General features: G+C 38.9%; 1 protein-coding gene across 1 annotated transcript in view; it reads right to left on the bottom strand.

The window, feature by feature from the left end:
• The window catches only part of MCF2 (MCF.2 cell line derived transforming sequence), a 77940-nt gene that overhangs the window by 24173 nt on the left and 39891 nt on the right, over window positions 1-13876 (bottom strand). Inside the window, exons 14-19 of the mRNA XM_006881897.1 lie at window positions 7906-7943; window positions 6405-6493; window positions 5900-5966; window positions 5082-5197; window positions 4892-4961; window positions 2831-2923 (exon numbers count right to left, since the gene is read on the bottom strand). Of these exons, the coding sequence (XP_006881959.1) occupies window positions 2831-2923; window positions 4892-4961; window positions 5082-5197; window positions 5900-5966; window positions 6405-6493; window positions 7906-7943 (473 nt within the window). The remainder of the gene's footprint in view (window positions 1-2830; window positions 2924-4891; window positions 4962-5081; window positions 5198-5899; window positions 5967-6404; window positions 6494-7905; window positions 7944-13876) is intronic.

A 13876-nucleotide genomic window follows, 5' to 3' on the forward strand; every position in this document is an offset into this window, starting at 1 on the left:
TTGCAGTTAGTTGTCTTTTTAACTCTGAATGCAATCTCATTCTTGCTCAGTTTTTCATTCTCGACATAGTAGATCATGAGGTTGTCTGATTGAAAGTGGTTAATTCCAGTCCATCTTATTTCACCAATTCCCAGAATGTTGATGTTAATGTGCCCCAATCCATTTTTTTTACAACTTCTAGTTTTCCTATATTAACACTTCATATACTCCACATTCTAATTATTAAAGAATGTCAGCAGCTGTTTCCCTCACTTTTATTGACTTTCAGTCTGGGCACTACCATTAATACTATAGTTACCTATGTTCTTCTATTGTTCATAGAGTTTTCAGAGACATCATGGAGGAGAAAGAAAAAACCTAAACTGATGTCAGAAATGATTCTGAAAGTTGCACTAGTGCATCTGGAAGCCAAAACAAAGGGAAGAGATACTGAGGTAAAGAGATGAACAGACAATTTCAAAGTACAACGTGGGAAGACAAAGCAAAATATTCAACAGAATGTGGAGAGCAAGAATTTGGGAATAAAATGGGAAGAACCTGCTCAGTATTTCTCAAGCTGAAAGAACTGAAAAACAAATTCAAGCCTCAAGTTGCAATGCTAAGAAATGCTATGGGAAAAATCTTGAATGAACTAGGAAATATCAAAAGAAGATATACTATACAAAAAAAATGGTCAACATTGAAATATTTCAGGAAGTACTGTATGATCAAGAGCCAATAGCAATGAAGGAAGAAGTTCAAGGTGCACTGAAGGCCTTGGTCAAAAAAGAAGGCCCCAGGAATTGCTGGGATAACAAATGACATGTTACAACAAACAGATACAGGCCTGAGCATGCTCACCAGTTTATGCCAGAAAATTCAGAGCACAGTTGCCTGGCCAAATGACTAGAAGAGATCCATATTTGTTCCTATTCCCAAGAAAGGTAATCTAACAGAATGTGGAAATTAGCAAACAATATTACAATCACATATGACCAAAATACTGCTGAATATCACCCAGAAATGGCTATAATAATACATTGACAGAGAACTTCCATAAGTTTAAGCTGGGTTTAGAAGAGGCCATGGAACCGCAGAGGTCATTGCTGATGTCAAATGGATCCTGGCTGAAAGCAAAAATATCAGAGGGATATCTATTTTTTTTATTGACTATGCAAAGGCATTTGACTGTGTGAATCATAATAAACTATGGCTAGCATTGAAGAGAATGAGAATTCCAGAACATTTAATTGTGCTCATGTGAAACCTATATCTAGACCAAGAAGCTGTTATCTGAACAGAACAAGGGAATACTGCATGGTATTGAATCATAAAAAGAGTGTATAAAGGTTGCATCCTTTCTCCATACCAGTTCAATCTGATGATGAGCAAATCATTGAAGAATCTGGACTCCATGAAGAAGTATGTAGTATTCAGATCAGAGGAGACTCAACAACCTACGTTATGCCAATGGCACGATCTTGCTTGCTGAAAGCTTTTGAAGTTTTGGAGAAGGCTTAAAGAATTTACTGCAAAAGATCAAAGACTACTATGTTCAATATGGGTCACATCTGAACATCAAGAAAACAGAAATGCTTGCCACTAGACTGATAGGGAACGTCAGTGATATTTAAACTGTCAGTTACTTCATCTTATTTTATGCACAATTCACTTGATCCCAGCAGTCAGGAGATCAGGATAAAATATTACACTGAGAAAGTCTGTAGTCAGGGACCGTGACAAAATTTGAGGAGCAATGATGTCACTGTGAGGACTAAGGTGCACTTGATTCAGACCATGGTCTTTTCTGTCACTTGCTATGCATCTAAGAGCTGGACAATGAATAGAGATGACAAAAGAAGAATTGATACCTCTGAGATGCAGTGTCAGAGAAGAGTACTGAACATTCCATGGACCTCCAAAAGAACAAACTTATATGTCTTGGAGAAAGCACAGGCAGAATACTTTTTGCAGGCAAAGATGACAAAGCCTCATCACACATACTTTGGGCACATTATTAAAAAAAGCTATTCCTTGGAATGAGATATGCTTAGAAAGGATTGACAAAAGAGAAGATGACCCTCACATGAATTGACAGTGACTGTACCAATGGGCTCAAGTATGCCCAAAATTATGAGGATGGCACAGACTAGAACAAGATTAAGATCTGTGGTTCATGGAGTTGCTATGAGTCATACTAGAATGGACATTACCTAGTAACAACAAATGCTGAAACTACTAATATATGTTTCATAAAACAAGAAAGACAAAGTTGTGGCATATAGGAAACAGAAGCACCAACAGAAGACACAAGTAAAGAGAATCACAAGGTTGCAGGACGAAAACAATGCACCAAAACTAATCAACAACTCTAAGTGAAGGAAAAGACAACTGTAAGAAAAACAATCATACCACATGATTCAATTGAGAATATAACTTGCATAGTCTTAATAATTTAACACTATAAGCAATCTAAACAAAACTCTAACTATACCGAATGATTTGAAAGAAGGGAAATAAGTGTATGCATGCAGTAGATAGGACAGGGAGAATGAAAGAGAGCTACATACTCACTTGCCACGGTGGGAAATAACAGACAGTGCATCACTTTGGCGAAAACTTAAGATGCTGCAACATTAGCATGCTATTTAGAAACATGGAAGAAACAGCAAAAGAAGCAGCTAAAAGAGCTGAAAGCAGTTATTTCTGGGAAGCAGCAAATAATGTTGATGTGCGCGCACATGTGTCTTAAAGAGAATTCCTCCAGCTCCTATTTACATGTATTTCAGTTATTTAAAAGTAAAATCTGATTTTAAGATAATTATGTTCAATACTTGAGTAGTTACTATACCTTGAAAAAGGTGCAATCAGAATACTTCTTCCAAATTGTCTCTGATAAGGGCTTATTCTGACAATATTTTGCATACAGCTGAAAATCATTCTTCTGTAATAAAGAGGAAATTCCAACATATTACCAGTTTGTGAACATATAGTTAGTTATTTAAAAAAAAAGCTGCGCAAGAGTGCAGTCAAGCAGTAGAGGAAAAGCAGCCTAAAAGGACAAGTACTGGTTGCTGGGCAAGGGGCCCTCTTTGTATTCCAAGAACAAGAAGGTCATCTGAATTGGGAGAGTTGCATAATTATTCAGGTAATTTAAGAACTTCTACTTACCAATCTTGGAAGTTAGAGAAAAATCTTCTCTATCTGAACTATAAAAATGGACATTTTTTCCATAACTGATTGTGAACTACAAAGAGTCCCAGAAATACATTCTTGCTAAGCTGTTATTTAGCTATTTAGTTCCCAGATGAAAAAATGTGTAGCTCATTTCCAAGTTAGAGGGTGCAGTCCCTGGTTCATTACTGGGATGTTATCACTGCAGCCTAAACTGTTGCAACATATATTCGAGCTATTCTCTCCCTGGAATCATCTTTCTCTCCCTGCCACCCAAAGGATTTACTCATCTCATGAATCATCTTTTCTTTATTTTTTTGTTGTTGTTTGTTCATTGTTGAACATTCTCTCCCCTCTCCTCCATCCCCCTTTCCCAGCACCCCTTGCTCCAGATTGGTCTCATACATATAATGCAAAATCATATACTCCTTTCTGACAGTTCTTCCCCTATCTGTTCTAATGTAGTGTCTATTATCTATCCACTCTTTCCCCATTCTTTCCCCAACCCCCCATGTCTGTCCTATTTTATAACAGTGGTGTTACAAAGTACTTATCCTTTTGTGACTGAGATTTCCCTTAGCATAATGTTCTCCTCCAGGTGATATTAGATGCTCTCCTTCTGAATTCCCATCGGACTCCTTATATATAGTCGATATAGCATAACTGACACCTTGTACAAGCATTGGTTTTCCAATTTTTCTACTTCAATAGTTTTTGGATTGATAGCCATATTGCCTACCTTAACACAGTTCAGTAAATCATTGTTAAATGAACATTATGAGGCAAAAAAAACTGCTATTCTATGAGAGATACAAAGAACAATAGGGTTAAGGGCCCTACACTCCATGAGCTGGACAAAGTTACAAAGTGAATATTAAATTTCCAATGAATAGCATAGACCATTAGTCTAAAAACTACTCTGCTGCTTGTGTATGTCAGGGAAGACTTTGGTCAGAATTTAAACACATTTAAGGTCACAGCATGATGTTAACAAGGGTGAAGACAAGCCATTTTTTCTTAGCCTTATTATCTTCTCATTCCATACACTACTTCCAGGAAAATAAATCCATTTTGAGGCTTTCGTGTCTCATCTCTATCAAAATGACTCCCACATCAAGACAAAACTAATCTTTCAGGAAGGATTTGTTAAATAGATAAGGGTGAGCAGAAAATATTTCAAGTGCAAACTCGAGAGTTTCAACACAAAGGGTGGAAAGCCAATTGTACAAGGCACACTCTTGGGATGTAGGCTAACGTAGAATCACAAGAACAGACAGCTCACTGTTTTGTGAGGTTCCCACAATAGATGCTTTGGTGGCAAAAGCCAGACTAGATTTGATTCTAAGACTTGATATGTATTAGAGGGGAACTCAAGGAATTGTTTAGGCTGAAAGTTAATCAAACCCATAATAGTTTTGCCTAAGATAGCCACAACTCTTACATCTCATACCCATAACAGACCCTGGACTCCTGGGATGACTCAATGGTCATGAATTGAGTCCTTGGGACATTTCATCGCACATAATCTAATGGGCATTTGACAATTCAAGCCGTCTCACTGCATCAATTTCTGCACCAAAACTTTCTGGATCATTAAACATTTTCTGAACTAATTTGTCCTCATTCAAAACATACAGACAGGAAATTAAAACCTATCTCCTCTCTATTTCTTTTTAATGAACTATTATTTTTATATTCCACATCATTCATGTATTTTTTATTTTTCAATTTTACTCACCCTTTCCAGGAAACACTGTCCCACTAGTTCTGGATAATGGAAGCAATTTTCCAATCTGTGCATGAAAATGCTGTTAAAATTTCAGAGAAAGGAAGTTGTCATTATTATATGTGCAATACAACAAACTGATCAAACTTACCAAATAATGTCACACACACAAAAAACCCAGTCAATTCAGCAAAGTACATACTTATTATGGAACTCATAGATCTCTGGCATATTTCCAAAGAGAACATCCTTTTTACTTCTCAGGAGAGGTGGTATAATATCCATCATCTCTGGATTATCCATCTGTGCTCTATAACCCTACACAAAAGAAATGCATTGATTTGCTTTTATACCACTTACATCTGAGGTATCCATCAAACCGGAGGTAAAACAAACTGTATAGGGGCTTTGAGGGGCTGAAGCCTTTTGTCATTTTAACATTGAAATATCCTAATTTCCACAGGAATCTATATATATTTTTTTTTCTTAGAAGGTAGGACAAATAGTCAAGGTTTCCCACTCACTCAGCAAAATAAAGTGACAGCTCTTTGGCCTTCATTGTAGCTTGTAGTGTAGGAAACAAAATAGAGATCAAGTGTGAAAAATTATACCATAGGCCATCAACTTCTCCTCGGGCTGGCAATGCATGTTTAGGCTTTTTCAAAGCATGTCAATATCCTGACATTTGTGGCAATGGAATCTCTTTATCCTATTTGCAGTTATTTATATAGAAATCTTTAAGTGGCACCCTGGGAATAATTATACTACACTGTTGTATCCCAAAGCAAATAACTTCTCAATTCAGTAATAAATTCTGAAGCAATAATTCTCAGTATAAAAGGATAGTGAACACATACCATTAGCCAGCATGCTGTGTCAATCAACAGCAAAAGAAATGCCCATTGCTTAGATGTGACAACCATGGAAGCAGTCAGAAACAGAAGATTGCCCCAAAGTCCTTCTAAGGTATATAACGGACCATTCAGGAAATGATAGAAAAATGCAATTTGAATCACTTACCAACAAAACAGTAAACAGCTCTCGGACATATATCTTCTCAGTCTGTATCAGCTCATTTAGGACGTGGCTGAGATAAAAAGAAAAATAGTATTTCTCCACTATTCTATTGCTATATGTTGGAATGTTATAATTGAAAGCATTGCCAACTCTCAATTATAAATTATCTAAGGTCAAAAATATGAATTCTGGTGAGGTTGTGGAGAAATAGGAACTCTTATTCACTGCTGGTGGGAATGTAAAATGGCACAACCATTATGGAAAGTGGTATGGTGCTTTCTCAGAAAGCTGGAAATAGAAATTTCCATTTAACCCAGCAATTTCACTACTAGGAATATACCCTAAAGAAACCAGAGCTTCTACTCAAGCAGATGCACACCCATGTTTCTTGCTGCATTATTCACAGTAGCAAAGAGATGGAAGCAACCCAAGTGTCCAACACCAAAGAATGGATAGAAGTACTATGGGTCTATGTGTTTATGAGTATATGTTAATAGACAGAAGATACTTCTTTAAAATCGCCAACGTATTTTCTTTGGTCAAAACTGAGGATTGGCTGGAACTTTGCTCCTCCGGAAAATCATGTATCACTTCAATCTGAAATGAAGAAAAGATGAGGTAAAGTAGCATCTATAAGTCTCTTAAGGAAATCTATCAATACCCAATTACATTTTCTCTGAGTTCTAACTCTGCAGCCCCCCCCCACTATCTGTCAGACTGTGCTGATCTATGTGTTGCTGTGATGCTGTGATGCTGGAAGCTGTGCCACAAGTATTTTAAGTGCTAGCAGGGTTAACCATGGTTGACAGGCGCCAGCAAGCTTCCAGAGACAAACCAGGAAGAAAGGTCTGGCAATCTACTTTGAAAAATTAGCCAGTGAAAACTCTATAGACCATAACAGAAGACTGTCTGGTATAATTCTGAAAGATATCCCAGCAAGTTGGCCAACACCCAAAATACGCAATGGACTCGTGGAGGAGCAGACAATATTTTCTTCTGATTTATATGAGGTTACCAGTAGTCAGAACCAACTCATTGGCAACTAACCACAAAAAACATTTATAAAAAACAGAAGATTTCTCTAAGTCACACATTGTTCAAAGTATTCCTCAAATATTATCGTTGTTTAAGTGCCATCAAGTCGTAATCAAATTATGGCTGACCCTCCAGTGGGTTTTTAGAAGTAATAAATCATACAGGAGGAGATAGGCCATGCTTCTCCAGCAAAATAGCTGGTGGCTCAAACCATCTGCCTTTCAGTTGGTAGTGTAACTTCCTACCCACTAGGCCACCAGAGCTCTTCAATCTTTATACTAATCCTATGGTGACAGTGTTCTATTAATATCCCTATTTTGTTGACACAGAAAATGAGGTCCAGAGACCTTTCCCATGGTAAATGCAACCACAAAGGAATGGGTTGGAAATAAAAGCTTTAATATCTGCACTACTGTGCTATGCTATCTTCGGGGGTTGTGTTCTTGTCCTCATCATCAGCCATCAAGAACACACTGAAAGAAAGTGCAGAGGGGCGAAAGTAAATGCAGAGTTCTCTCTGCAGATCCCAGAGTAGTGCTGGTAACTGAGAAGGAAGAATCGTGTAGGCAATCATGAAATGGATGACTGGTTTTCCAAACCCAGAGCTAGTTTCTGCATGGCCCATGGAAATCTGTCTTTTGTCCATGCATCCAGTTCCCAGGGCTGTAAGCACTTGAGAAAGAAATCTTTGGTGGCCAAGTGCAACACTTAGTTTAGGTGCGCTGAGGGAGCGAGGAACAAAGGAGACTTTGGAACTATATGAGCCATTGTGCAGAAACAAAGCTGAACCATAGTTAGGACTTGAGCCAGGCCCCTAGGTCCACGCCGGCACTGCATTGAGACAATGCTGCAGCAACCCTCTCCTTCCAAAACTGGGCTTTTAAATCACAGAATTGATCTAGTAAGGAAAGAATATCCTCATGTTGGTGCTACAACAGGGGCAACAAGGCCTACTTGGAATTAGTGATACTCACTTTTACGTTGCTCAGATTTGATTGCCAAGTCTTCTTCCCTGGGAGCACCATGTGAGGAAAAGTCAAACAAGAATTAAAGTCAGTGTGCTGACGTTTACTGCAAACAAAGAGATGCTAATATTCCAACCTGTTGATGCCAGTCTTTTTCCAATACACTATGGTGAACAGGGATTGGTGAGATTTAGCAACTATTTCTTTGGGGCCTGATTTTACTATGCATTCATTCCCCGAGCATTCCCTGGCTTGTTGACTGGAGCTAGGTGTCAGTAATTACCATGTTTGCTTATGCATTCATTCTGATACATAAGCACTTCATCAAATTAGCTGGACTGTGGCTGAATCATGTTCCCTTTGACCCACTCCATATATGTGTTGGAATCTTAACCTCTATCCCAATGAGTTACATCTCGTTTGCGAATAACGTTTTCTTTCTTATGTTATTGAGGTGCTATCTGTGTAGAGTCTCAAACTCAATTGTTTTTGCAACATTTAGAAAAGCACAGGATAGGACAGACTAGGGATGGTGGCTATAGGTGGTACTCGATGGCACCTAACGCCAACAGGGACTTCCATGCAGGGTCTCCAAACCGCTTAAAGGAATCATTTATTTGAACCACAAATAACATTAAGATTGTCAGAAAAAGCGCTTTCCTCTTGAATAAAATAAAATTTGGTTCTAAACTCCCCCCCCCTCAAAAAAAAAAAAGCAGACTAGGCACAGAAGCAGGAAGCACAGATGGGGGAAGACAAGAGACTATACCACATAAAGTTCACCAAGGGGCTAAGGAAATGAAGCTGGAAAGAGGAAAAGACTTCCCCCTGGTAGCTATAGAGCCTTCCTCTATCTCTGGCACTCTGAATTCAGACTTTTGCCCTCCTCAACAGAGAGGAAATTCATTTCCCTCCTTTAAAGTCGCCCATTTGTGGTATTTCTGTAATAGCAGCACTGGGAAACAGAAACGTGAATTAAAATGAGTTTGTTAAAAGGTACAGGTAATTATGGTATCTAACATTTATTGGGCACTTACTACATATAAGAGTAAGCTGCTAACTGCAAGACTGACTCTCTACTTTACTAAGCATGATGTCCTTCCCCAGGGACTGGTTTCTCTTGATAACAAGGCCAAAGTATGTGAGGCAAAGTCTTGGCCTCCTCATTTCTATGGAGCATTCCAATCTTACTTCTTCCAAGACAGCTGTTCTTCATCAACCTTAAAATTTAAAGGCACCGATTCTTCTTCAGCTACCCTTATTCCTTGTGCAACTGACACATACACATAAGAAACAATACCATGGCTTGGGTTAAGTACACCTGAGTCTTTTAAAATACCCTTGTACTTTAAGAGGTCTATGGAAACATCATTTGATTTTTGCTTCCATGGGTGTTGATTGTGGATCCAAGTAAAATAAAATCCTTGACAACCTCAATCTTTTCTCCATTTACCATGATGCTGTTTACTGCTTGAGTTATGAGGAACTTTACTTTCTGTTAAGTTGAGGTACAATGTAGACAGAAGGCTCTAATCTTTCCTCTTCATCTGTAAGAACTCCAAGTCCACTTTGCTTTCAGAGAGCAAAATCATCTCATCTGCATATTATAAGCTGTTAATGCATTTTATCCCAAATCTGATCCTGCAGGCTCCTTCAGGTAGTCCACCTTCTTGGATTATTTGCTCAGAATGCAAACTAAGTATCATGAGTGGATACAACACTGGTACATACTTTTCTTTATGTTAAACCATGTTCCCATTGTTCTGATGGAACAACTTCTTCTTGGTCTATGTACGGGCTGCTAATGAGCACAATTAAATGTTCCGAAATAACCATTCTATTCACTGTTGTTCATCATTTGTTGTGATCCACACAGTCAAATGACTGCACAGTCTATAAAACACAAGTAAAGATCATTCTGGTTTGTTGTTGTTTGCCATCAAGTCAAAACCAACTAATAGCTGACCCTCCAGTGGGTTTTAGATTCAGGAGACTGTCCATCCTTCTCATGTGGGGCAGCTGGTGGATTTGAACGGAGTGCCTCTGGGATTGCAGCATAGCTTCTTACCTCTGCTTTCAGCCAAAATCCATCTGATATCAATAATGATATCCTTCAAAACACAGGCTCTTCTGAATCTAGCTTATATTTCTAAAGTTCCCTCTTGATGCACTCTTCCATGATGATGCACTCTTTAATAATCTTCTGTAAGATTTTACACATGGTAGTAATGATATTGCTTGAAAATTTCTGCATCCTGCGGAATCTTCTTTTTTAGAATAGGAATAAATGTGGAGCTCTTCCAGTTAGTTGGCCAGGTAGCTGTCTTCCAAATTTCCTCGTATAAATGAACAAGCATGTCCAGTACTGCATCCATTTGTTCAAATACCTCAGTTGGTATTAGATCAATTTTGGAAGTATTGTTTTTCACCAATGCCTTCAGCACAGATTGGACTTCTTCATGTATTCTTGATATATTATTGTTGTTGTTGATGCTGTCAAGTCGAGCACGACACATAGTGACCTCATGAACAAAAGGCCTGAAGTCTTTCCCCAACCATTGCCATTTATCAAAGTTCACAGAGTTTCCAGAGGCATGCTGTTTAGGAAGTGGATGCCACCATCTCCTAAATCTGTAAGAGGTAGCGCTGGTGGCATAGTGGTAAGCACCTGTATTGCAATCCCAAAAGCACACAGTTCAAATCCACCAGCTGCTCCATAGGAAAAGGATGGGAAATCTCCTCACATGCTATTTACAGCCCCTTAAAACTCACTTGAGGGTCAGTTCTAACTCAACGGCACATAACAACAACAGCATTAACCATTAAACATCTTTTGATGCTTCCTGTATCATTTAATATTTTGTCAATAGAATCTTTCCGTATTGCTTCTGGTGGCCTAGTGACAAGAAACTGCACTGCAATCCTGAAGGCACATGGTTTGAGGCCACCAGCTGATGCATGGGAGAAAGATAGGCAATCTCCTCCTGTGTAATTGTTTCTGAAAACACATTGAAGGGTCAGCTATGGATCAGTTCTGATTCTACAGTACACAACAACAAGAGGCTTGAACATTTTGTCAATTCTTTCAGCTCTAGAAATGTTGAGCTCTTGTTTTCTAAATCTAGGTCACTGCACATTTCATTGTAAAAAAACAGTCTTCTGAAGTGCTTTAAAATCTCATCTTTGGATCTTTTATGTCATCGCTTCTTCTATTAGTTTTAGCTATTTGGTATTTAAAAACAAACCTTAGGGAGCTCTGGTGGCCTAGTGGTAAAAATCTGAGCTGCAAACCCAAAGGCATGCAGTTCAAATCCACCAGCTACTCCAAGGGAGAAGGATGAGTAATCTCCTTCTGTGTGATGTACTGCCTCTGAAAACCTGCTGGAGGATCAGTTATGGGTTGGTTCCAAGGCAATGGCATCCAACAACATCATGGTCATTATGAATCAGAATTGACTCTAAGGCAGTGGGAAATAAATGTTTTTTTAAAAAGAACTTTAAAGTTTCTTCTGACATTCATTTTTGTCTTTTCATTATTTCTTCTCTTTTTAATACATTTTTGGCTTCTTCATGTTTAATCCTTGATGTCATTCCACAAGCTGGCCTGTCATTAGGGTTCAAAGTGTCAAATCTGCTCTTAGGATGATATCTGAAGTCAGGTGGGATACCGTGGTTCTTATTTGTTTCAGCTTCAACATGAACTTATATACAAGCAACTTATATTCTCTTCTAAAGTTGACCTTCAGCTCTGTTCTGACTGATGATATTGAACTTCTCCATTTCCATGGATGTGGTTTATTTTATTTTTGTCTATTCCATCTGCTTCAAATCTTCCTCAGTTTCAGCAAGCAATGTTGTGTCATCTGTATAACACATGTTCATGAGTCTTCCTCCAATCCTGATGCCACATTCTTCTTCATAGAGTCCAGCTTTTTAAATTGTTTTCTCACCATACAGAATGAATAGGTATGGAGAAAGGATACAGCTGCGATGCAAACCTTTCCTGATTTTAACAGCCCTTGGTCTAAGTGTAGGTTTCATATGAACATAACTTAATGTTCTGGAATTCTCATCCTTCTCAGTATGCTTTGAAATTTCATGTTCAGCTATTATCCTTTCACTGACAATGCTCTTTATTGTAAATATTCTTTTTGAAGGATGGAGAAGAAATTGAGATTGTTAAAAATTTCAACTTGCTTGGATCAACACTCTTGGCATGAGCAGTAAGGAAATCAAAAGGCAAGTTGCATTAGAAAAATCTGCTGTCAGGGACCTCTCCAGAGTGCTGAAGAGTAATGATGTCAGTCTAGAGACAAAGGTGTGTCTGATCCAGGCCACAGTCTTCACAATTACTTGCTATGCATCAGAGAGCTAGAGAACGACTAAGGATGACAGAAGAAGAATTGATGCCTTTGAGTTTTGGTGCTGGAGAAGAGTCTTGAACATACCATGAATTGCTAAGAGAACAAATAAATCTGTCTTGGAGAAAGTGAAACAAGTCTGTCCTGGAGAGGATGAAACCAGGTTGCTTCTTGGAGGCAAAGACTGGATTCTGAAGCACCATCTCACATACTTTGGGCATGTTGCCAGCATGGCCAGTCCTTAGAGAAGGACATTATGCTTAGAATAGTAGAGGGACAACACATGAGAGGAAGACTCTGGATGAGATGGATTGACACAGTGACCATGGTAGTGGGGGCAGGTGTATCAGAGACTTTAACCTTGGCTCAGGATAGGGCAGAGTGGAGAGCTCTTGTTCATAGAGTCGTTATGAGTCATAGATGACTTGTTGGCACATAACAACAGCAAACAACAATATTCCTCTTCAGCTTATCATTCCTAATATATTAGACCATGTTGTTGTTGTTGTTGTTAAGTGCCATCGAGTCATAGATGACTCATAGTGACCCTATAAACAAAAGATCTGAATATTTGTGTAACTTTCATCATATTAGACCAGATGACTAATTCAAAATGGTCAATACTGGTCCATTTCAGCCACCTAGGATATCAATCTCAATGTATTCCTTTTTTTAACAATTTCCAGTTTACCTAGATTTATATTTGATATGTTTCACATTCCAAGTATTGATTACTATTTAACTGTTTTCATTCCTTTCCAATTGTGCCACTTTAGCACCTAAAGGTTCTTTACTGGGCGAGAACTTTACTCCACCTGCATCATTGGTGTAGACTACACTTAGAGGAGGCAGCTCTTCCCCAGTCGTGCCCTCGGGCACTGTATCAGACCACACTCTTATGCTATTTATCGGGTTTCCAAGAACCCATTATTTCAGAAGTGAGTGCTGAGGTCCTCCTTGCCGCTCTCAGTTTGTGTTGCAATTCTATTAGGAGATCTTTATCTGTTATTCCTACTAGTCTTTAAGTGCTGTGAGGCCAGGGACTGTGCCCTCAACTTTTAATTCCCAGCATCTAACCCACAGCTTGGCATTCACTATAGGCACTCATTCATTCACTTTCTATGTAAATGCATTGTTGGATTAATGAGCAAACATATACCCTGCTTTTCAGGGGGCGGGGGAAAGTTTCTCCAAAGCTGTATGTATATACCTCTTATGTGGGTGGGGAAGGGGCAGAATTAGGGATAAAAAGCTTACTTGGGGGGATAAAATGGCCAAAAGATAGGATGTCTGATGGAGGAGTAGAAACTAGCAAGGGGGAATAGCAGGATGAAGGGAACTAAGCTCGAGAGAGACAACAGTATGTGTGATGCCCAAGCCTGTAAGGTAAGACGCTAGAGGAACTTGAAGAGGGCACAGTGGAAGCTAGGAAGACTGCAGCAGTTGTTAAGGTAACAGATGGCATTAGCTTAAAGAAGTGGCAGCGAGGATAGCAAGAAGGGGATAGGTCTGAGAGAGTAACCAGTCCCAGTTGCTATTGAGTCCATTCTAGCTCAAGGTGAAACCAGAGGGGGTTTTTTTCTATTTAGAGGGGGAGTATGAGGGAAAGGAGAACTCAA

This window comes from Elephantulus edwardii, unplaced genomic scaffold (assembly GCF_000299155.1).
Source record: "Elephantulus edwardii isolate Elephantulus edwardi_28Jun2011 unplaced genomic scaffold, EleEdw1.0 scaffold00016, whole genome shotgun sequence".
Taxonomy (NCBI): domain Eukaryota; kingdom Metazoa; phylum Chordata; class Mammalia; order Macroscelidea; family Macroscelididae; genus Elephantulus; species Elephantulus edwardii.